Source organism: Miscanthus floridulus, chromosome 19 (genome assembly GCF_019320115.1).
Source record: "Miscanthus floridulus cultivar M001 chromosome 19, ASM1932011v1, whole genome shotgun sequence".
In the NCBI taxonomy this organism is placed as follows: Eukaryota; Viridiplantae; Streptophyta; class Magnoliopsida; order Poales; family Poaceae; genus Miscanthus; species Miscanthus floridulus.
Window position 1 is genome coordinate 6,069,509 of NC_089598.1, and position 23,003 is coordinate 6,092,511.

At 44.8% G+C, this 23,003-nt stretch overlaps 3 protein-coding genes across 3 annotated transcripts; 2 read left to right on the forward strand and 1 right to left on the reverse strand.

The window, feature by feature from the left end:
• Positions 1–3,997: 3,997 nt before the first annotated feature.
• On the reverse strand, positions 3,998–6,840 carry LOC136529803 (septum site-determining protein minD homolog, chloroplastic-like). The gene is made up of 3 exons (XM_066522866.1): positions 6,191–6,840; positions 4,226–4,659; positions 3,998–4,123 (listed from the first exon to the last, which is right to left on the reverse strand). The coding sequence occupies exons 1-2, from the start codon at positions 6,690–6,692 to the stop codon at positions 4,226–4,228; spliced, it is 936 nt and encodes a 311-aa protein (XP_066378963.1). The 5' UTR covers positions 6,693–6,840; the 3' UTR covers positions 3,998–4,123.
• A 1,207-nt stretch (positions 6,841–8,047) lies between these two features.
• Positions 8,048–13,648, forward strand: LOC136529802 (protein REVEILLE 6-like). Its single transcript, XM_066522865.1, has 9 exons — positions 8,048–8,439; positions 9,767–9,824; positions 10,278–10,401; positions 10,484–10,627; positions 10,711–10,809; positions 11,748–11,857; positions 12,589–12,648; positions 12,977–13,050; positions 13,149–13,648. Exons 1-9 carry the CDS (start codon positions 8,186–8,188, stop codon positions 13,162–13,164), a joined length of 939 nt encoding a protein of 312 aa, XP_066378962.1. The 5' UTR covers positions 8,048–8,185; the 3' UTR covers positions 13,165–13,648.
• A 3,711-nt stretch (positions 13,649–17,359) lies between these two features.
• Positions 17,360–20,050, forward strand: LOC136529801 (WAT1-related protein At5g47470-like). The gene is made up of 5 exons (XM_066522864.1): positions 17,360–17,843; positions 17,956–18,021; positions 18,634–18,750; positions 18,862–19,428; positions 19,707–20,050. Exons 1-5 carry the CDS (start codon positions 17,626–17,628, stop codon positions 19,837–19,839), a joined length of 1,101 nt encoding a protein of 366 aa, XP_066378961.1. The 5' UTR covers positions 17,360–17,625; the 3' UTR covers positions 19,840–20,050.
• Positions 20,051–23,003: the final 2,953 nt, after the last annotated feature.

Consider the following 23,003-nt stretch of genomic DNA (forward strand, 5'->3'; position numbering starts at 1 on the left):
AACACATATTTGAGACTCTAGATTACTCTAAATCAAAAACTTGTCAATATCAAACATGGAGATCAGGTCGAACACTAGAATTTTGGTATTTACTATGTGAACATTTCAGATCGTTTAGGAACTCTAAATTTTAAATTTCAAAATCTATAACCTTCGAACACATATTTGGGACTCTAAACATCTTCAAATTAAAAACTTTTCAACTACAAAGTTGTAGATTCATGTCAACATCCGAGATTGTTTGATAATTTTTAAATTTCAAATTTCAAAATATGTGCACTTACAACAATATTTTGCCCCTATGTGGGTTCTGGTGAATTATGACATCCAAATTATGGACTAATGAGATCTTAATAAGATATATTGCAGTTTTAGCCCCTTGAAAGTTTTAAAAGATTTTATCTAAGACGAAATGGTATCCCTCAATTCTTCAAGTGCAAAAAGCGGATGGACTCAAAGCGCTCTCCAAAGCTTTTGTGTTTTGTTTTGGGTTTAAGTATGCCGTACTTTAAAGAGGGATACAAGTTTAGGTGGTCTGAGGAAGATAGAGAGTGCTAAGCATAAAAAAATCAAAAGAGAGACACAAAATCACCTCACGAACACTTGGACATAGTTTGTGGACTTTTGGTAGTCGGAAGTCCCGACATTTGGTGCCGGAAGTCCTGGCGCTTGCCAACTTAGCCGCAGCCCGCCTGCGCACCTTCGCCCGTCGAAAGTCCCGGCTCCCCCCGGAAGTCCCGACGCTTTGGGACTTAGTCGCCTGGCTCGCCATGTCTGTCGAGAGTCCCAACGGAAGCTGGAAGTCCCGACGCTTTGAGACTTAGCCGCCTGGCTCGCCATGTCTGTCGAGAGTCCTGATGGAAGCCAGAAGTCCCGGCGACCGTCGGAAGTTCTAACGATATGCGAGCAAGCCCAGTGGATTGTCTGCGTGAACAGTGCTTTTGCGTAGAGCCGGAAGTTCTGGCGATCTGTGTCGGAACTTCCGACTCAGATCTGAACGGTTAGATTTGCCTTTGAGTATAAAGAGCTCTCTCCTCTCTTTGAACCGTGATCCACTCATTCATTGCTCACCAATCTTCGTCCAAAATAGCTCCTAAGCATTCAAGGCGCCCATCTCCTCTCCCCTTTGCTCCAATCTTTGATTCCCCTAGGGTTTTGAGCGAAAGGAGAGTGGATTGAGTGAGAGAATCACTTTGACAAGCTTGAACACTTGATTTCTTCGTCAAGCCGGTTGGATTCGCGTCTATTACTCTTGGGTTCTTGGAACCCTAGCCGGCTAGGCGTCACCCAAGAGCTTCCATCTTATGGAAGAGCCTTAAGAAGTTTGTATTACCCTCGATTTCTGAGTGGAAAACTCAAGCAACCTTTGTGGTTACTTCGAGAAAGGCAAGAAGGTGGAAGAGACTCTGACCTTTGTGGTCACCTCAACAACGAGGACCTAGGAGCTCCTTTGTGGGGTTGACGAACCTCGGGATAAGTTCTTGTGTCCCACGTGCTTGCTGTTGTTGTGATTTGTGCTATCATATTTGTTCTTGTTGGTTTGTCTTCCTCTCCAACTCTCCTCTTAGGGTTTGGACTCGATTTACGGAGTGGTGACCTTCCGGCGTCAAAGGAGCAACCCCAACACTTCATCTTACCACTAGGGAGTGGGTTGTAAGATATCTTTTACTCAAAGTTTATTTTAGCACTTGTAGTGAAATTCTCGTAGGTGCCGGAACTCCCGGTTGTTTGCGTCGGAACATCCGGCTGCCTGAAGTTTAGGCCCAAACTATAGAGACTTCCGACTGTCACTGACATTTGACTTTGAGATTACACAGAAATTTTTAGATACGCCTATTCATCCCCCTCTAGGCATTGTTTAGATCTTTTCATGGACCCTACACATTTTCAATTCAAAAACTTTTCAACTACAAAGTTGTAAATCTCGTCGAGAGCTACAATTTTGATATAAAGTTTGTCTTCATCCGAGTTCATATGAAAAGTTATGAATTATTTTTTTGTTGCAATAATTAACCGAGGCGGCCATCTTAAGACGGGGGCGGACGCTTAGAACGACCGCCCCCGAAAATAGTCGATTAATGGAGGCGGACGTCTTAAATTGCCCGCCTCCGTTAATGGATTAATGGAGGCTGCTTTATGGCGACCGCCTTCGTTAATGATTAACCGAGGCGGTCACTTGGCCCGCGGCCCGGTCACCGATTAACGGAGGCGGGCAACCAGCCCGACCGCCTCCGTTAATAAAATCGCACCGTCTTACAAAATCATTTGTGTAGTAGTGCGTTGTGTGCCATGCACGATTTAAATGTCTCTGTGCCATGTCCCATGTATGTGTGGGCTTTGTTTCGGGGCTTGTGACGTGTATGTGTTGAGTGGTAGACCAGTGATGTTGTATCAAACAAGAGTTTAAACATCCCCAAGTCTGAAATGAAACTCGAGTCGGTCTGTTCAAGATGGATGGCACCACTACAACTTTTTACTATAGCGGCAGCTGGGATTCCTCTATCGAGGTGGTTCTCCCAGTGCCTCTACTTTTTTGCCTCTACAAATTGGCGGTGGATGAGACAAGCGGGGGTGGGGCGGATGCGAACAAGATGGAGGTTGAAGATGTGCGGTGATGAAGGGTGCCCCGCGTTACGGCTAGCTCCACCGAGTAGGCGCGGATGTCAAGGTCGGCATGCGAGGCAAGTGGCCTTGAAGGAGGAGCTGCATGTTGGCACCAGAGAGCGTGCAGTCGTCGGCATGGTCGGCGACTCATAAGAGGGATTGGGATGGATCTGCGGGAGAAAAAGAGGACGACGCAGCCATGTGTTTTGGTCTTTTGGATAAGCAACAGAGGCAGAACCGGCAATATGAAAAATACAATAAGACCCTGTTTAGATCCTTGAAATTAATTTATTTTAATAATCATAATTTAGACAGATTAATTAAGATAGTATGGTTGTATATGGAATATATTTGTATATTATTGTGATCCATACGAGAGAGATACTTGTGTATTGCATTTATACCATAGGGGAGCGAGTTGAAGAGCATGTTATAAGTTGCAAAGTAGAAACATAGCATGGTGATTTATAGAATCAATTTTTATCTCTCATTATATGAATTTTAAGATAGGTTTATATGTGAACTTTGGAATGTCGTGGAATATCAAATTCCCAGCTAAATAGCCTAGTCTATTAAGTAGATTCCAATTCCCCAAATAAAATTATCCAAACTGCCCCTAACGTTTTAACACCATAACCATTGACCTTGGTTGGAAAATAAACAGGCAATGCAGTGGCATAAAAGGGAAAGAAAACTAAAACCAAACGCAAAAAAGAAAATGTTGTTAATAAATCATTTTGCACACACAAGAACTAGGACAGGGAATGGAGAGTAAATGAGGGTTCTTTGTATTTCATTTTGTTTTCTTGCATTACATCAGATGAAAGTGACCTCTCTTTTATTATAGTAGCTAGCAAACTAAAGGAGTTATAGTAGCAAACTAAAGGAGAAGGCTAGTATGAATAGCAAACTAAAGGAGAAGGCTAGTATGAACATATAGGACTTTGCAAATGTGAATCCTCAGACTTTCATCTTTCTCATTAATTTGGCCACCATCAAAGTTTTCTGTTCATATTTGTTTTTTACTTCGATTTCATAACAAATGTATAATTTTAAGGATGACTATATATAGATTATAATGGTTAAGAAATATCCTCAATAAGAACCTATGGAGTTTTCATCATGTTTTCTGACGCAGTCAACTAAGCACGCACAGCACCTTTGCTATCTCGCATTCCATTTGGCATCAATTAGCAGCACGCGCACAAAACAAAAGGCATACTCCATACAATACAGTTGCGATTGGGATCCACCATGTGTGCTAAATTATCCAACAATATAATTCTCAAACAACATGCACTACTCGGTTGCCCCTGTCCACATGTGTGATATATGATTGTGCGTTAATGTTCCATGCAAATATAAGAAAAGGAAGAAAAAAAAGCAATGCCTCTATTCTTCATGCCAATGTCACATTATGTCGAACAAGGTCCTCCAATATTAGAAGCATCAAGCCATCAATCCAGAGTTACATATTTCTTCTACACCATCACCATCACAACAAATGAATTGCTCTAACCTAGAACAAAGCAAAGCCAAAACGTAAAGCATTCAGAAACTCCAGATCGCAAGCCTGTACACCATCTACAGCCTAAACTCAACAGCTGAACTCCAGACTCACCTACCCGAAGAACGAAAAGAAGCCGCCTTTCTTCTTGGGCCTCTCCTGCTCCTCGACCATGACTGCTGTCATCGCATCTCTTTCTACCAATCGCCAAGTAGCCTGCTCCAGAGCAAGGCCCGCAGGCGTGGGTGGGTCGTTGAGCACCAATGGCACGCCCCTATTTGTGCTCCGGATCACCTCTGCATCTTCTGGCACCACTCCTAGCAAGGGCAACCCGAGCATTTCCTGGACATCAAGCGCTGACATCATGTCCTCCCCCTTCACCAGGTCTGGTCGCACTCGGTTGACAATAATCTTGATATCTTTGATGCCATCGCACTCTAACAGTCCTGCGACACGGTCAGCATCGCGGAGAGCCGTAATGTCAGGGGTGGTAACGAGCACCGCCTCTTCTGCAGGTGCAATGGCAGTGACAAACCCGGCATCAACACCTGCAAGACAAACACCAAGAAGCTTTACATAACAGAAGTAGAACATATTGCATATTCTAAATTCACCACCATGACTTCTTTTTTGTAACCACAGTTGATACTTTAAGACAACCAGTGTAACAAGCCATAATGTATGACTGGAATAAATATGGCAGTGCTTAAGGTTCCACGCTTCCACTTTGACCACAGTTGATACTTTAAGACAACAAGTGAGCAGAAGTCACAAACCAAATTAGGCATCATCTTCGTTGCTGAAAGCCTGATACTAGCAATGTTTGTGTTCCACAAGTTCAGAAATGTACTAAGATACGGCATTCTAGGAGATTAGGACAAACATCTTGGCAAGTGGATCTAAACAGTATTTTTGATATTTCTTTTACACAGTAACAGGTCTGGAACATCCCACTATAATAACAATGGACTCGGATCATGGGAAGGATGCAAAGTGCATCCTGGTTCAGAATTCAACATCCCAAGCAAATTAAGGGATACTTAGCATCTAGATTCTTCGACAGAATATTACCAAGTATCGAAAATTAGACCATCATGAATTTTTTATCCTGGCTCCGAAATTACCAGTACTATGAACACCACATCACAAAACATGAACTAGCATTGTGAAACCATGGAAAGGATGCCACCTGCATACTGACTCTGAATTATTAGCCTGTAGAAATTGACAATAAAAATGTGGGGAAACTATGATGCATGGATGTTGGAATCAGAATCCCAAGCAAACCAAAGGACACCTAGTATATACTCCCTCCGTTCCAAATTATAAGTCGTTTGGCTTTTCTAGTTACATAGCTTTTAAAGTGTATCTAAACATAAGGTATATCTAGATTCGTAGCAAAAGCTATGTATCTATAAAAACTAGAATGGCTTACAATTTGGAACGGAGGGAGTAGATTCTAGGGGCTTCATTATAAGCTCCTAAATTGTACATTTAAACATGGTGCCATTGTCCCCATTTCATACCAGTATCTGATGGAACAACAGGTATTCTTAGATAGGAAGCTACTGAGCATCTAAAATTAGTCCCTTGGACCTTGGCTCTGAAATTAGCAGTTTTCTGAACATCACATCATAAACATGAACTATTATTATGAAACCAATGAATATACTGGCTCTGAAATCCTTGTTGATATTGGATAACCAATGCTGATGAATGTAGGAAAGCTGAGGTGAAATCAACATCCCAGTTGCTGCCTACTAGCATTAGTTCAGGGACTAAAGCTCCCAGACCATACGTTTGAATAAATGGAAATTACTAAATGTGATTAGAGCAAGGCTCCTGGAACATCCCAATTCAGTTCAGTCTATAACAATTACTAATATGGCTACACAAGAGTACATGTATTCTTGGAGGCAGAGATTACCAAGCATCTAAAATTAGGTGAAAAGGTCGATTAAACCCATACAAATGGCTCCTTAATCTGTTGGATCGAGATAATAATCCATTACAATCGGCATTGGATGCGAGAAATGCAATGCAGGACAGGCCAAAATGCCGGGATCAGGAATGGCAGACCTGCGGGGCAGTCGATGAGGATGAAGGCGGGCGGGTTGGGCGAGCGTCGCAGCGCATCCGCGACCCAGGTGAGGGCCTTGGATCCGAACGCGAGCGGCAGCTTGGAGCGTGGCTTGGAGAGGCAGAGTAGGTGGAGGTCCTGGATCGCGCGGTGGCGGACGAGCGCCTGGTCGAGCCTGCAGTCGCCCGCGAGGACGTCAGCGGCGGTGAGGTGGACGCGGTTCTCGAGGCCGAGCAGGAGGTCGAGGTTGCGGAGGCCGGCGTCGGCGTCGACGGCGACGGCGGGGAGTCCGAGGCGCGCGAGCGAGGCGGCGAGGTTGGCGGTGGTGGTGGTCTTGCCGACGCCGCCTTTTCCGGAGGTGACGACCACCACGCGCGGGGTCGGGCCCGAGAGCTCCGGCGCCGTGCGGCCCCCGTGGTGGCGCGCCGAGACGGCACGCGTGGATTCCGCCGCCGCCGGCGGAGGGGGTAGCGGGAGGAGGCGCGGCGGCGCGAACGCCATCAGCGGGGTAGGGGCGGGTTGGGTAGGGTTCTGTCTGGGAGCGGGAGGTGGTGAGGTCAGTCCGAGTCGGAGGTGGTGGCGGCGGCCGCGACCATGGCCGATGCTACAGTACCGGGTGGGGGCTGAGGAGGCGGGGACTGATGATGATTTGTGCCACCACGTCTCTCATCTCTTGGGGGAAATTGGGACCCACGTTCAGGAACGGGGACAGACTTTGCACCGACAACTCGAGGCCCCTTTCAAACGCATGGATCAATCAAATTTTATTTTTTATAAAAAAAACATAGGAAATAGGAAACAAGAAGAATCCCTAGATTTCAAATGGAGCCTCAAGTTTCAGTCGGCATGTATTAGGATGTATCAGCCTAGCTTATTATTAGTCATGGTCCCTCGTAACAAATTAGTATCAGACGATTTATCCGCTGTGGAAACCATCGGCCACACAAGACGAATGTTTTGAGAGATTAGAAACAAAGAACCTCTAGCCTGTTGGGTTGGTTGATTCATATCATTGCTAGTTCGTGAAGAAGTATTGTTGGCTGGTTTGTGTGAGAGAAAAATACTGTTTCAGCTGGAAATTTACAATCGTTTACGACAAGCCACAGCTACGCCTAAAAATGGGCTGGCTAAGCCCAAGGGTCATAAGGGCCCCCAACTCGTGGGCTCATATATATGGATCATATACAGGTTCTTTTAAGAATAGGGCTGAATCGGATTGGATTATGCTTTAGAAGGGATGGCACAGATCGGATCATGGACGTCATGTGCAGATCGTGAGAATGGATCGTCCCGCGGATCGTAATGGAAGGACCTTCCTATCCTATTGATAGCAGACTCACAGTAGAGCATTAGGGCCAACCGGCTGGGTGGGGCGTGTGCTGTGAGGTGCTAAATTTCATTGTATTTTAGTATATGTGCCCGCACTTGGATCATTGTCAGTATTGACATTTTGCTTGCTTGCTAGTATATTTGAATATAATAAGTGCCGACCCTTGGATTGTCAGTACTAGATCGGCCTAGGATCTAAAAGCATCAGGAGTGGGTTAGGATAATGTGAATTAAAGAATCGGATTGGATCGGGCTATATACTATAATTTCAAGATAGAACAGGATCGGACTTACAAACTAATCACACAGGATTGGAGTGCGGCTTGGAGCGGTCCATTTTCAGGCGTAGCCACAGCCAAACGAACAGGTTGGCCAGCTGCCAGCAAATAAAGTGAGCCATCCACCCACGATCAACAAACCACCCGTCCCGGAAAACGAGAGAGAAGCAAAGGCTGTGTGGGTCCGCGTAGCAGTGTGTAGAAAACTTGTGGACAGGAGAAGAGCCGGCGACCACTCTTCACCACCCGTTCCTCCTCTGTCCTCTCCTGCCTCACGTCTCACGCCAAGCAGAAACGCCAGGCGCCTGCAGCAGCGGACCACCACCACGCCGCCAACCCTAGGGTCTACGAGGAAGGAGGAGGAGGGAGCAGCGCAGCGGCAGGCCGATGGTGTCTATGAGCACGACGCCGCACCCGCTGGATCCGTCGGTCCCGGCGGTCGCCGGGGGCGGAAAGGAGGCGGAGGAGGCGCGGGAGGCCGCCGCCGCCGCCGCGCCCACGGCCGTGCCTGTGCCCGTGCCGTCGGTTGGGAACGACGACGAGGAGGAGCCCCGGAGGGTGCGCAAGCCGTATACCATCACCAAGTCGCGCGAGAGCTGGACCGACCCCGAGCACGACAAGTTCCTCGAGGCGCTGCAGCTGTGAGTCGTCCCGTCCCGCTCTCTCCCCCGTCCTATTCCTGACCACCACCTCCGGCGGCGCTTACCTCTGACCCGTCTGCTCTTCCTTCCTCTCGATCGCTGGAGTTTGGTTCACTAGTTGGGTTTGTTAATCTGCGAATTGTGCTCACGTTTGCGTCTTCCTGTGCTTTAGTGGCCAGTCGTTGGTCAAATGGTAGATCTAAGGGCCTGTTTGGATACCCGAGCTAATTGCTACTCCCTCCATCCCAAATTGTAAGTCATTCTAAGAATCTTGGAGAGTCAAAGTTTTTCAAGTTTAACCAAATTTATATAACAAAATAATAATATTTATCATACCAAGTAAGTATCATTAGATTCTTCATTAGTTATATTTTCATATTATACCTATTTGATGTCATCAATCTTTGTGTTTCTCTCTATAATTTTAGTCAAACTTAAAAAAGTTTGACTCTCCAAGATTCTTGGAATGACTTACAATTTGGGATGGAGGGAGTAGCTAGCTAAAAAATAGCCAAAATTAGCTCTAGCTCATTTAAATAGGTGGGCTAATTTTTTAGCCAAATCTTCGACCAGTTGTTAGCCAACTAGCTAGCTAATTTTTTAGCCCAGCTAGTAACTAGCCCTGGCTCATCCAAACAGGCCCTAACTATCGTTATGCTACATCAGAGGTCCATCACGATTGAATCCTGCAGTGTGGTGGTTAATAAGTGAGCGCCTGTGTTCCCGCATAGCTGCTGCAAAATTTGTATAAATATAGTCAGAATCCAAACTTATTAGAACTTGGTCCTTGCGCGCCATTCCACTGACCACTGTTACTTGATCCATGTACAGGTTTTGGCGTATGTAGTTCTGTACCACCTGTAGGGGTAGTTGGGATCCTTATAAGGTCTTCCTTTCTCGTTTGATACTTGTTGCATTGATGTAGTAGTTGAGTTCCCAAGTGTAAGTTATATGGTATGTCTGTTGGCCTAGTACACCCTAGAGTCTCATCTCTGGGGGGCAATCACTCTTTATCCCACTGTGGAACATGACTGGCAGACATCCTAAATTGTTCGCTATCGTCCCGTAGTTAGATTCTGCCTAGTTGCCTTTAGGATTCCACCCTACTAAGTTGTTCTGAATGGCAATGTCTTACCCTAAGGATAGCCGTTAGGATTTTAGTCACATGTATCTAATCCATTATTATGGATCCTGGTCGCATAGATGGCTTGTCACCTAAACAGACGCTTTAGCAGTTTATGGACATTTCATACTTGTAGAATGCCTCGTGTCACACATCTGGAGCAGCTTTCTTATATATTAATCCTTCTTTCTTTTCATGTAACAGCTTTGACCGTGACTGGAAAAAGATCGAAGCATATGTTGGCTCCAAGACAGTAATACAGGTATAATTAAATCTGTCCTTGGATCCTCAAATCTGTGCCATTGTCTCCCTTTGTAGTTGACTGGCTTTGTCACACAAGGTTTTAGGCTAGTTACGGTTTTTTAGTCACACTGTTTTAGGTGAGGATATTTACATTTTTTTAAGTACCAACTCCCAACATAGGATAAGGGATCATGCAGGCAACATTAAACCTCATGCTTGCTCTATACCATCCCACCATGCTACTTTTATGTTACTGCAAATACTGTATACTACTGGGTTTGAGTTTGAACTGGTCGCCACTGAATACCTGTGTTATTGAGGGACTAAAAAAATTCATCATTTTGATACTAATATTTTCCCCAACCACTGTAAACTTGCTAGTCCAAGACGTAAATTGGTTGCTGATTTTTTTTTTTTTTTGTTATGCTGTTTGACGAACTGTGCATGATCTAAACAACAGTTTTTTTAACAGATCAGGAGTCATGCACAAAAGTACTTTTTGAAGGTTCAAAAGAATGGAACAGGTGAGCATTTGCCCCCACCTAGGCCAAAACGAAAGGCTGCCCATCCATATCCACACAAAGCCTCAAAAAAGGGTAAGCATTTTTCCTTATCTTGCATCTGGTTGCCATGAAATTATAGTTATATATCTAATTAGAAACATCGGGGATCATGCAGCCCTTCAAGTTGTCTTACCACAACAAGCTTCACATATAATGGAGCAAGGCTGTGGTACACCTATGGATACTGCTACTGTTGCTACGGACTCAAGTGCAAATGATGCTTTTCCTGTTCAACATTTCAGTCCGAGGCATACACAAGGTTTGTACTGTTCCTTTGTTGTGAACTCCATTTCGGATCAATTTCTTTATAGGAGATACTTATTACAGATGCTACATGTTCAGGTGCAACATATAATAACTCTAGTAGCATAGGTAGCCAATCTGGAACTTGGCCAACTTCTGAAGGCACAGAACAAGAAATCAGGCATCCAGCACTGAGTGGTGAGCTTCTCTTTCAACTCTGTGTCAGTTAAATGTTTTGTGGATCCTTACTTCCTAAGTATCTTGGACACACTGCACATTATCAGTGCAGATTGGTTTCCAATTGTTCCCCCTGATTAGGTGGTTTAGTATAATTTGTGTTTGATACCCTATGAGAAACAAACCTGGTTCTTTTTTCCTTGTGTTAAATGGAATGTACTTAAGCTTGTTACTCCTTTTGCTGGTATACATTCAAGGTCTACAATCTAAAGTTGATCCTATGTATCATTGCTTCAGATGTGAACACATGTGCTTAATTTAATGACTTATTGCTCCATGCACTGTTTTTTCCATTAAGTTACTTTAGCCTTGCTTTAAACTCTTTGCGCTCATTGCAACCTTGCTGCTATCTTAATCTCCTCCAACCATGAAAGTTAGAAGAGTTTAACATTGTTTTTTTGTCGTTTTTTTGTCGTTCTGCCTATATGAACATGGTAGATTTGTAGCTTCATCTACTTCAGTCCTCACTCTTACCTTACTGGTTGATGACAACTGTTGGCATCTTGGCATGTACACATTATTAGGATAGTTATTGGTATATTAGGCACTTGTCAGTCAGAACCTTTGGGTCTTCTTAGGAAAGTTAAGTTACGCCAAAATAACTTTCTTTACGCAGTCTCCATCTTGACTACTCTGCTTTTTTTAACGAAAAGTTATTATGTTAGATCCATCTTCTGTCTGCATATCGTAACCATAATGGGTCCTTCAAATTTTAGATGTGACCTTAATGCTTTGATGTTTGATTGGTAGGGGTCTACAGGCTCTTATGACCTTATTACATCACAGTGCAAATGGGATCCTTACCCTGATACTATCAACTGTAGTTGTGTCATTTGTGCCCCTTAATTCTGACACATACTGACTTCTTTCTCCCCTCCCAATTCTGGTGAAACTTGCAGCCATGCCAGACTTTGCTCGTGTATACCACTTCCTGGGAAGCATATTTGATCCAGAGACAAATGGACATTTGCAACAGTTGAAGGAAATGGATCCTATTGATGCTGAAACGGTATTTCCTTCACTCAGTTTCCATTTAAAATCGACCCAGATGTCCTTTTGTTACTCTTGTCTGCAGGCATGAAGCTCATACTTTAATAGCTTTTTCTGTATAGATCCATCTTTTTACATGGACAGCATACTTAATCTTGTTTTACATATTGAATGAAGACCTGGCTACGGTTCTAGTGCAAAATTATCTATAAGCTCCTCTTAAAACATCATTCTGGCAGTTTCTTTTTCTTTTGTGAAAAATGAGCTGTGCAGTACATATGTTATATCTATTACGTATGCAGTCTAGTGCAATGTTAATACATTTCAGCTTAATTATTGTAATTTATGCGTACTAATATACAATGTATGACTAAAATAAAATCATTGTCAAATGGATATCGTTCTACCACAAAGAAAGGATATCTGTCTGATCTTTTGGACATCACTGGCACTTTTCATGCTTCCGTCTCTTGTATATACCTGCTGAGACCAAAGTTTTTACCTCTTTCTCATTACCCTTCATAGTAAAGTAAGGCGTGCAGTTTATAGGCTTGCTATTTTTATTAATTAACTTATTGGGTTTGTGTAGACTTGTCCCAAACATGTTATCTTGGACAGGTTCTCTCATTGTGCATTACACTTTTACTTAGTAAATCTGTTTCTTCTATTGACACATACATTCAGCATTTGTTGATCTCGTCAGTTCACCTAAGGATATAACTTGCTGTGTTTGATGATCTTTATCTCCAGGTACTGTTGCTGATGAAAAACCTGTCAATCAACCTAACTAGCCCAAACTTTGAGGAACATGTAAGTACCTGTTCTTTTTCACCTCTTTTTTCCTTTTAAACTGACTTTCAGAATGTTTATTGTTGTATACCCAACAAGTTTTGAATGTATAGTATCTGGTACTAGTGTATAATTCATCATTTCTAATCCCAGTATCTGATTAGTACTCCCTCCTTCCCATAATTCTAATCGATCCAGTTATCCTGGTGGAACGACTTGTAGCTGGAAACCATAATAACTTAAACCATTACTAATGAAGCACATGTATTAACAGTCCTGTAGAATATTTCCCTGAAATGCATTGTGTTCCTTGGATTCTGACCTACTGGCCGCCCCCTTACTGCTGCAGAGGAGGTTGCTCTCTTCACATGCCTCAAGCATGGATCAGGAAATGGGCTCTTCTCACATTCATCTTCCATTCATGTAATTCTAGCTGTTCCCTTTCGCAATTTCTACTCCGCTGTCCGCTCCACAATATCTGCTTAATCTTTTCACTAAAACTATGTATCGCCATGATCTAGGATAACGAGCAAGTGAGAGAAGCTGGCTACCCTCAAGCCGAAGGCGTTGGAGTCACTCTGGAGCATGGCGATGTCCTTATTGGAGTGCTTGCTAGCCACTTGTAGTGCGGCATGTGTACATAGCTCTTAGTAATGCCCTAACCACCTTAGGCTAGACATGTTTTAGGTTATGCGCCTTTGATTCTTTGCCCTTCCAGTTTTGCCCCACTGTAACTTATAATATGCGTGCTTTATGCCTCTTTACCTTTTTTTTTCCCCTCACAAGGATGAATGGGTGGCATGTAGTTTTTGCCGTGTGTGTATATAGCGTGCGGCTGTATGTGTACAGCAGGCGGCTATAGCAAACTGTTGTTGTAAGGCATAAGCTGATAGCGCGTGGTTCTATTCTACAGCAGGTCATGCCACATACTCCTCGGAATTACAATTACTGTCGTTTTGTATTGTATGATGAGGGCACATGTAGCATAAATAAAATATTATCAGTTGCCCTTGCCGATCGACGCCCTGCTGGTTGCAGTAACTCTTATGGATCTGGAGTTTTATCTTTAGCCCTTGTTTAGTTCGCGAAATTTGGATTTTGGGGTTACTGTAGCACCTTCGTTTTTATTTGGCAAATAGTGTCCAAACATTGACTAATTAGGCTTAAAACGTTCGTCTCGCAATTTCCCACCAAACTGTGCAATTAGTTTTTCTTTTCGTCTACATTTAATGTTCCATGCACGGGCCGTAAACATTCGATGTGATAGGTACTGTAGTAACTTTTTGGATTTTGGGGTCCAACTAAACAAGGGCTTAGTAGTGTATTTGAACTCGATCTGACATGAGATTTACTTTGGGCTGTACTAATGTACTACTCTGTGCTGGTCCATTGCCATAGTACTTCTTTATTGATGCTATTACTATGATATGGAGTATGCTATGGTACATCTGGTATACTTGTGACTAATTGGCCGCATCATCAATCGATCGATAATACTGAATGCTCTGTCGCGTGCATGCGTGATGCGATTGCTTTGGCTGTGCGTGCGGCTGCTTGGCTTGCAATTGAAGTAGTGCCTGCCGGCAAGATCACCAATTATACCGTATCTGTATGCAATGCAATCATCAATGCTCTCTTCTGAAGTGTGGATTTTATTTTCCTAGAAGGAGAGGTAGTAGCTGCCGCCCCGTGTGGCACCGCACACAGCTCTCGGTCGATGTCTCGCATGCGTGCGTGTCTGAGACTGGCTGAGTGACACGATGTCCGCATGCGTGCGTGTTGGATGAACATGGAACAATCCGGCCCCTAGCTAGCTTTGTCTAGGCAGAGGCAGCCAGAGCCCAGAAGCGTGACGCTAAGCCTAACCATGCATGGAGTGCAAGCAACAGGTGAAATCGATTGCATTGCATTGCACATATGGGAAGTACGTGTCAATAATAATGCAAGAGTATATATAGTGCGTATTGGATTGGAACAGCAAGTAGGCACCAGCACACTGTAGTGCAGTTGATACTTATGTTTAACAAGCTCCAGAGTGGTCAACTTATCCATTATACATAGCATTGCCTTAATATTAGCTTAGCTCCTACACGTTGCATTTGTACGTAGCTAGAGCCCTACAACAGGCTACAGTCCCGATCCAAGCAGCTACAACTATGTATGTCAATCCGATCCAACAGTGATCGTGACACAGGCATCTTAATTAGCACTGTTAACTGAGTTCCTTTTAGTTTTGTTTGATCTGAATGTATATAAGTCAAACACTAGCGATGGAAGACTCGTGTCGCTACAAAGCAAAAAGCGCATGCCATGGACGGATCGTGTGCGCAGTGCCCAGTGCCCAGTGCCACGCCTCCAGGGGTGTGCTCCTCGTGTCACCTTCCCAACTCCCAAATGAGGCTAGCCACTGCCACGTCTCTCATGCATCATCTCTCTTCTCCGTCGTCTCCCGGTGACATCCCCCTGGTGAGCACCTCCGTCCTCCTTCCAGAACCACGTGCCTCCCATCGTCAACGAAAAGATGCACCACCCCCAGTCCCGTACCCTCAAAGTCTTGTCGTTTGATTCCAATTTGTCTCACCCTTTAAGCCTTGTTTAAATTCTAAGACGTAAAGTCTTGGATGCCACGTAGGACTGTTGCACGAGGTGTTTGATATTAATAAAAAAATAAATTATAGAATCCGTCAGTAATCCGTAAGACGAATTTATTAAATCTAATTAATCCATCATTAGCACATGTGTTACTATAGCACTACATTGTCAAATTATGGACTAATTAGGTTTAAAAGATTTGTCTCGCAAATTAGTCACAAACTGTACAATTAGTTATTTTTTAGTCTATATTTAATACTCCGTACATGTGTCTAAATATTTGATAGGATAAGGAGTAAATTTTAGAGGGAGTAACTAAATAAGACCTTAGTCAACAGATTGATGATAGTGGAAAAAGGAGTGGCCAGCACAGCATGCATGGAGGGTTATTGCGCGTATGCAGAGGAGACGAGTTAAAGTAGCTGTTCGGCTAATGATTTATACGGCTAATAAGTCGACTGATGCTTATTTATTGTAAAAAAAAAACACTGTATCATGCCTTATAAGCCATGCTGATAGGTAGCCAAGAGGGTGTTGTGCGTATGCATATACACAACACATTGATCTCTTGGTACTATGTCTCTGTTTGGATCAAAGAGCTAAAAATTAACCCACATTACGAAAATAGATTAAACATGAGCTAGAATACGGACTAATGGACTCTAACCACCAATTAACTATTATTAACTCAAAATTAACATGTATTTAGTCTTTCTAATCGGTACCAAAAATATGGGCTAATTGTTAGCCCATGTATCTAACACATGCTCTTCCAAATATGCTCTTATATATGCTTAGCTTGTAACATGGGTTTCCTAATGTCCATTATAGATTGTTAACGAAACAAAGAGAAGCTAATAAAGCTAACGGCTTACTTGGTAGGTAGGGCTCCTCTCTAACTTTTTTTGAAGGAGCGCTACCAAATATTTTATAAAAATAAGTCGTTTTTTTATAGTAAGAAACAGATGAGCCGCAGCCCTCCGGTTTGCCGAACACCCCTAAGTCGGCCACGCTATAAATTAAATAAATAATAAATATAAGATGGCCGTACATCCATCCCCTTGGACGGCCTTGGTACACGTACAATATGATACAAGTAGTAGTAGTAGTAGTACAGACGTAGCTCAGCATCAAGTCAAGAAAGTTAATTAGTAGAGCTACTGATGTATCGTTGCCGATAAGGTTAGTTGCCCTCGAACTCGAACTAGGGTTTCACTATTTTTATTTAAGGGCTTCGTTCCATTTTCTACTTGCCGGTGTCGAGGTAGGTAGCGGATCCGATTTGGCCGGCGGCCGGGGGCAGGACGGAGGGATGGGAGGGAGACGGCCGGATTTCAGGACGACCGGCGCCGTGGAAGTGACGCGTGGGTAGGAGCGGAGGCAGCAGATTTCGGCTATATTCGTTCGAACTTATAAGCCAGAATTAGTTTTATTTTTTAGTCATAAAATAGTATTTTTCTTTCATAATAAATCAGTCATACAAATCAGTCACACCAGAACCGCTTTCCATGCGTGTGAGACTTGAGAGAGAGTCTACTGTTAGGCTCTGTTCGTTTATCTTGTAATCCGTCTTTTTTAGCTTATTTTTTTTAGCCGGAACAGTGTTTTTCTCTCACAACAAATCAGCCGGAACAATATTTCGACTTATTTTTTCAGCGAGGTGAACAGACCTAGGCATACAGTACGTCCTAAGTAGAAATGCCATCATAAATGAAAGGATACGTTAGAAATGTCATCATAAATGAAAGGATACGTTGTGGGAAAGGACTACCTGCCTATACAGTATGTCGGGTCTAATACTATCCTTGCATACACTACTCCTGCCCCCGAATATACGTAGTTTCCGCTTCCCGAGAAATAACTTTGATTAAATATATATTAAAAATATTAATATTTATGATATATAATTAATATGACGAGAGATCTTTAAATCTAGTTTTTAATAAATTTATTTAGAAATATAAATATTATATATTTTTTATAAATTAAGTCAAATGACACGTACACCGATGATGATAATTATTTAGGGACGAAGTGGACGGCGGATGATGGACGGTGGCCCTGCTATAACTACACACGTACGTCACCGCTCGCATTCCACGGCCTGCTGCTATAACTACCTACCCTAGCAGTGAAGCAGAGTAGGTAGTGGGTTCCCTAAACTGAAAGCCAAGAAAGGCCACATTTTTCTTCTCTTGAGCAAGGAACGGAAGAAGCTACTCCGTTCGGCGTTACCATCCATCCAGGCCACCTACTCGCTCGCTCCATGATCCCTCTTCTTCCTCTGAGTCTGTTGTTGATCCATATCATATCAGCTGCCATCACGTCGATCGCTTCTTCAATTCCTCCTCCGATCGATCTCTGTGGTGCCTAATAACATATATAGGAGTGAAGTAACATAGCAAAATGCTGCGGCGGCAAGGCGAAGAAGGCCAAGGTAGAATAAATTTGCTGGAGGAGGTGCTCATCGTCGGCGGCCTCCTGCTGGTGCAGTGCGTGCTCTCCGGCTACGTCGTCTTCACCGACCACCTGCTCGCCCTGGGCGCCGACCCGCTGGCCGTCATCGTCGTCGGCGGAGCCGCCTACGCCGCCTTCGGCCTCCCCTTCGCCGTCGCCCTCGAGAGGTCTTCCGCTCTCCTCTGCTCTGTTCGGTCGTCGTTCTTCCACTGACGTCTCGCCACGTAGCATGAATTATGAATATGATAATATACTTATCATAATTAACTACGGGTACAGGAAGCGATGGCCTTCCAAGGTTTCGGGGACTTTGGTCGCGCAATACCTGCTCATTGCTCTTGGAGGGTAAGTAAGATCCATTGACGTCTTTGCCAGAGCCTGCTTGCTCATTGCTCCTGAGCTTTTCTTCACTTTATTTATTTATTTATTACTATTACTGCTGCGAATCCATCATTTTGAAATATATTATCTCGTGGATTCAGAAGTAATAAGTTTATGAAATCAGGCAGGGCGGTTGATTCAGTGTAACAGGCTTAACTACTAACTAGCTCATGCATTCCACACGTACCAAGGAATACTCCTGCTACGTCTCTGTCGCCATGAACCATCTGCACGTACTCTGCTCTTTCTTAGCTCTACTACTAGTACGTAAAGTAGTTGAGTGACGATGGCAACTTTTACCTGAATGAAGCAACCGGAACTTAAAATTCTGCGCAAAATGTGTACGCACACGCAATTCAGTCAGTAAGCAGCCACTATTGATTGGGATAAGAAAGGGGTGGATGGAGAACGTTATTTGTTGTTTGTTAATTAATCGTAGTGGATTTTTTTTTTTGTGGGATTGATTGGGGGGAAATGGTCTTCAGTTCAGAGCCAAAATTTCCTGCAAATACTTATTGACTGACCAACGGATTGATTGGTTGATTGATTGTGTGTATTCATTCAATTCATCATCAGGACAACCGCGTTCCAAGAGCTGATGCTGCTGGGGATCAAGAAGACGACGCCGGCGATCGCTTCCGCCATGCCCAACCTCAGCCCCGGTCTCATCTTCATCGTCGCAGCTTGTTTCAGGTAAGCAGCTGTACATCTTCAGTCAGGTAGCATTTGAAATCTTTTTCTTTTTCTAACAAAAACTGAACTGTTCCTCCTCCTTTTGACAATACAAAACGAAACAAAAAAAAGGCTGGAGAGGTTCGACAAGGCGTGCAAGTACACGCAGGCGAAGATAGCGGGGACAGTGGTGTGCCTGGCGGGAGCCGTGGCCATGAGCTTCCTGCAGAGCCCCCCCTCGTCGTCGTCGTCCTCCTCTTCTCCGACAGCAGTAGTGGAAGCAGCAGGATCAGCAGGCGGCGACGACTACTACGACTGGATCCTGGGCTGCTGCTGCCTGGTCGCGGGTGTCACCGTCTTCGCGCTCGTCACCGTCCTACAGGCCGCGACGCTCGCCAGCCTCCCGGCGCCGCTGACCATGTGCTGCGTCACCTCAGCGATGGGCGCCGCTCTCACCGCCGTCCTGCGGCTCGTCCTGGAAGGGAGGTTCCTCGACATGGGGTCGCCTAACATCGACGCCACGCTCGTCTCCGGGATCGTCGTCCTCGGCGGCGGGGTGGTGGGCGCGTGCACGGCGTTCCAGGTGTGGTGCCTCGGCAGGAAGGGCCCCCTGTTCGTCTCCGTCTTTGGCCCCGTCCAGACCGTCTGCACCGCCATCCTCTCTGCTGCTCTCCTCCGACAAGTCCTCAGCCTCGGAAGGTACTTATTTATTAGGCAGAAAAGCTGATGAGTCATAAAATTATTTGGTATAGTAAACATTATTAGTATTTTTATAAATATAAAATTAGGAGGTTTAGTATTTTTTTATAAACATAAGTAAAAAGTAAGTTAGATTTTGGAATGGTTTATCTTATGTTTGTCATAGAATTGAACTTTGGTTATTTTGGACGGACAAAGTTTAATCCTAAGATTTCGGGATTTTTTTTAAAAAAAAAAGCGAAACACGAACTAACAAGGGAAATGAAAAAAAAAAACAGCCTCGCAGGGATCGTGCTGATGTTCAGTGGGCTCTACATTGTCCTATGGGCCAAGAGCAACGAGATTTCGGCTGACGAGGATCAGTTGCAAGGTGGCGGCGATCACGACACCCAGAAGGCCCTGCTAGCCTAGCAAATCCTTTTTTTTTTCCTTTTTTTCTCTCCAGATGTTTATATATATTAATATTATTGGTAGTAGTGAATATCACGCTCTGTATTATTATTTGTAAAAGGGCATGGTTTTAAACTTTTTACCCAAAGTTATGGCATACTAAGTGTCTAGTACCAATTTCTACATGTGTATATATACTCGAGAGAAAAAATAAAGAAGAGAAAATTGCCCTTAAAAAAATTCAGCTTAGTTTCTTAGCTCTATTTCTGTTGAACTTAGTTATTTGGCCCTGAATCAAATTTTGTTTAGTTCCTTGGCCCTCCCGTCCGTTCTGTTCGCCTCTACCGTCAACCAGCACAGGGATCGTGCGTGAAAAGGCCCGAATATCCCTGTACCCCTTCGTCACCCACCACAGTCGCGTGTGCCTTTTGAGAATGATTTTAATTTCAAAACTACAAAAGCTATTATGCCAGATATAAGAAAAATAGATTGTTGTTTAAAAAAAGAAAAATAGATTGTGCTGGATTTCTAGCATCTATTAAGAAATTATATGATTTTTAGAGATCTTGAAGCTAGATCATTCGATTTTGGATTACATACAACAAGGAAAGATACGCAAGCGTTCAGCCTATCGGCTCTTCAAATGCCGACAGAGACATCGGATTCTAAAACGGCCCTTCAAATGCCGACAGAGCCATCGGATTCTAAAATTGGTTGTGCTGGTCCTAGTCGGTCTGTGGGAAGCCGACCATCCACCACGAACAACCCCATAGGCGCCAGGAAAGGATGGCCGACTAGAGTCATGTCGGCTTCCAAGATGCCGATAGGCACCTAGGCCTGTAATTTTTTAAAATCGACAGCTAGTTTAGCAATTTTCTTTTAAATAATATAATTTCAAAAAAATCACCCTTTTCTGCAGAGGATTTCAAACCATTTTGAAGGATGGTCCATGGACGTCCGCAAAAGCAAAGTATCCAATTTCCAATTTGTAGCCCAAATCCCAGAACACACGGGCTCCGAGCTATCCCACCGCGTACCACCATCCGCCTCTTGGAGCTCACTTCGTTTACAAACTCATCGGCTGGGGAGCCAGATCTAAAATCCCCACAGCCCCCACAGCCCCAGCACTCGACGGGCGATGACCGACGTGCTCGAACAAACGAAGCGCCCCACACCGGCACCTCACCAATGAGTCGCGGGATATTTAACTTTTTACCATTATAACGGATGTCACCTCTTTAGGTAGCACTCTTAAAATTGCTCTTACATATTTACCATCGAGAGAGCATTTGATACATTCTTGCCATTTTCGCTGACGTGGCACGCCAACTCGACCTGACAGCATAGACCGACCATGGAAAATGACATTTTTGCCCCTCATCTATTTCTTCTATCTCCATCCCTTCCTCGCCCGAGCTCCAGCCATGGCCGACGATGGGGTCCATGGCGGCAGCAGACAGGACATAGGGGAAGTTGGGGGCGAGGCAGCCGGGGCCACGGCATGTAGGTCCACGGCCGCGCCCGACGCCGGCGATGAACATGGCGGCACCTAGAGCACGCTCAGGAGCACGGCCTCCTCGGTGCCGGCGACGAACATGGTGGCCCCATGCCTCCTCGTGCTCCTCTGCTTCCTCATCGGTGGAGGACGCGCATCCCCAGCCACAGACAAGCTACGCTGTGTCTCTTCGTGCGCGGTCGCGCCGGTACCAGCGAGCCAGCTTTCCCCGCTGGCGACGAACATGGTGGCACCTCGCTGGACCTAGGAGCTCGCGCGGACATAAGGGGAGGAGTCGGACCTCACGCGCGCTGCCGGGGATGGGGGAGCAACGACCGGAAGGGGAGGAGCTGGACCTCGCGCGGCCGACCATGGGGGAGGCACGCCAGGGATGGGGATGCACACGCGGTACAGCCCACGCGCGGTGGATCTCGTGCTTGCGTTCATCTGCTGCTACTCGCATCTGGGGTGGTGCGCAGACCTCGCGCTCGCCAGCTTCATCTGCTGCTACTCGTGTCTGGGAGGGAGGAGGAGGCGGAGCTGAGAGGCGTGTAGGCTGGGATGAATCTTTACCAAGCGATGAGGATGAGACGGACGAAGAAGAAATAGATGACGGGTAACAAAGTCATTTCGCATCCCACAAACACGCTGGCTTCCCTACGTGTCATGCCACATATGCAAAAATGGCTTAAAGTTATGAATTCTTCCCTCTCGATGGTAAATATGTAGGAGCAATTTTAAGAGTGCTATCCGAAGAGGTGACATCCGTTATAATGGTAAAAAGTTAAATATCCCGTCAAAGCGCAGTTGGAGGCGTCGCTAGTTTGGGCGTCTTCTGTCCAAACCCTAGAATTGGCGCTGGAGATGGATGGCTCCGACGAGCTTCCGCACGGCGGATCCACCTGGGCCGGAGCCGGATCCACACCGTCCACGGCACAGCAGGGTAGCCCGACTGGTGTTAGGGTAGGCTACCTGCCGCGCGAATGAGGGAGCCACGGGGTAGGCTGCGGGCGCTGTAGGGATGGCCGCCGTCCGCAGCGGTGTTTATTGATTCTCTTTGGGGTGTGGTTTTTGTTTTCTCAGGATCTGGATGTCGCAATGGTTAGAGCCACCAACCACGTGGAGAGCCCGCCCAAGGAGCGCCACCTGCGCACTGTGTGGATTCCTCCCATGCTCTCTCTTTCCATTTTTTTTTCTTATAACTTATAATTTGATTTTAGGAACTAGCCGGATCATCGAGTGCTGTGGTTTCTCCAGCGTTTCTCGGTTTGAGTTTGTTGTCTGATGGGTTTGTCAGTGCCAGTGTTGCAGAGATTGTGGCGGCGATGTCCATCGCGAGGCCACAGGCGGATGTCGCCTACTGCATCTATGCGCTTGCCCAATGACTCACCAAAACCAGGAACTGGATTGTAAGCAGTGTTGCACTCTGGTTCAGATTATTTGATTCATTCTATGTATTTGATGCTCTGATGGTTGCTTTAGCTGCTAAATTGGAGCCGATCTTGTAACGGTATTGGGTGATCAAAGAATCTCAAATGCAATTTCGTTTGTTAGAAATGTGGGGAAAAAGAAAGAGACACAAATGAGGATTTTGTTATAAACTGCGGCAATCAAGATATTATACATCCAAGTTGAAATTTCTTTGCATAGCGTAATAAGCTTGTTTACAAAAGCACAGTGAAAATTCTAC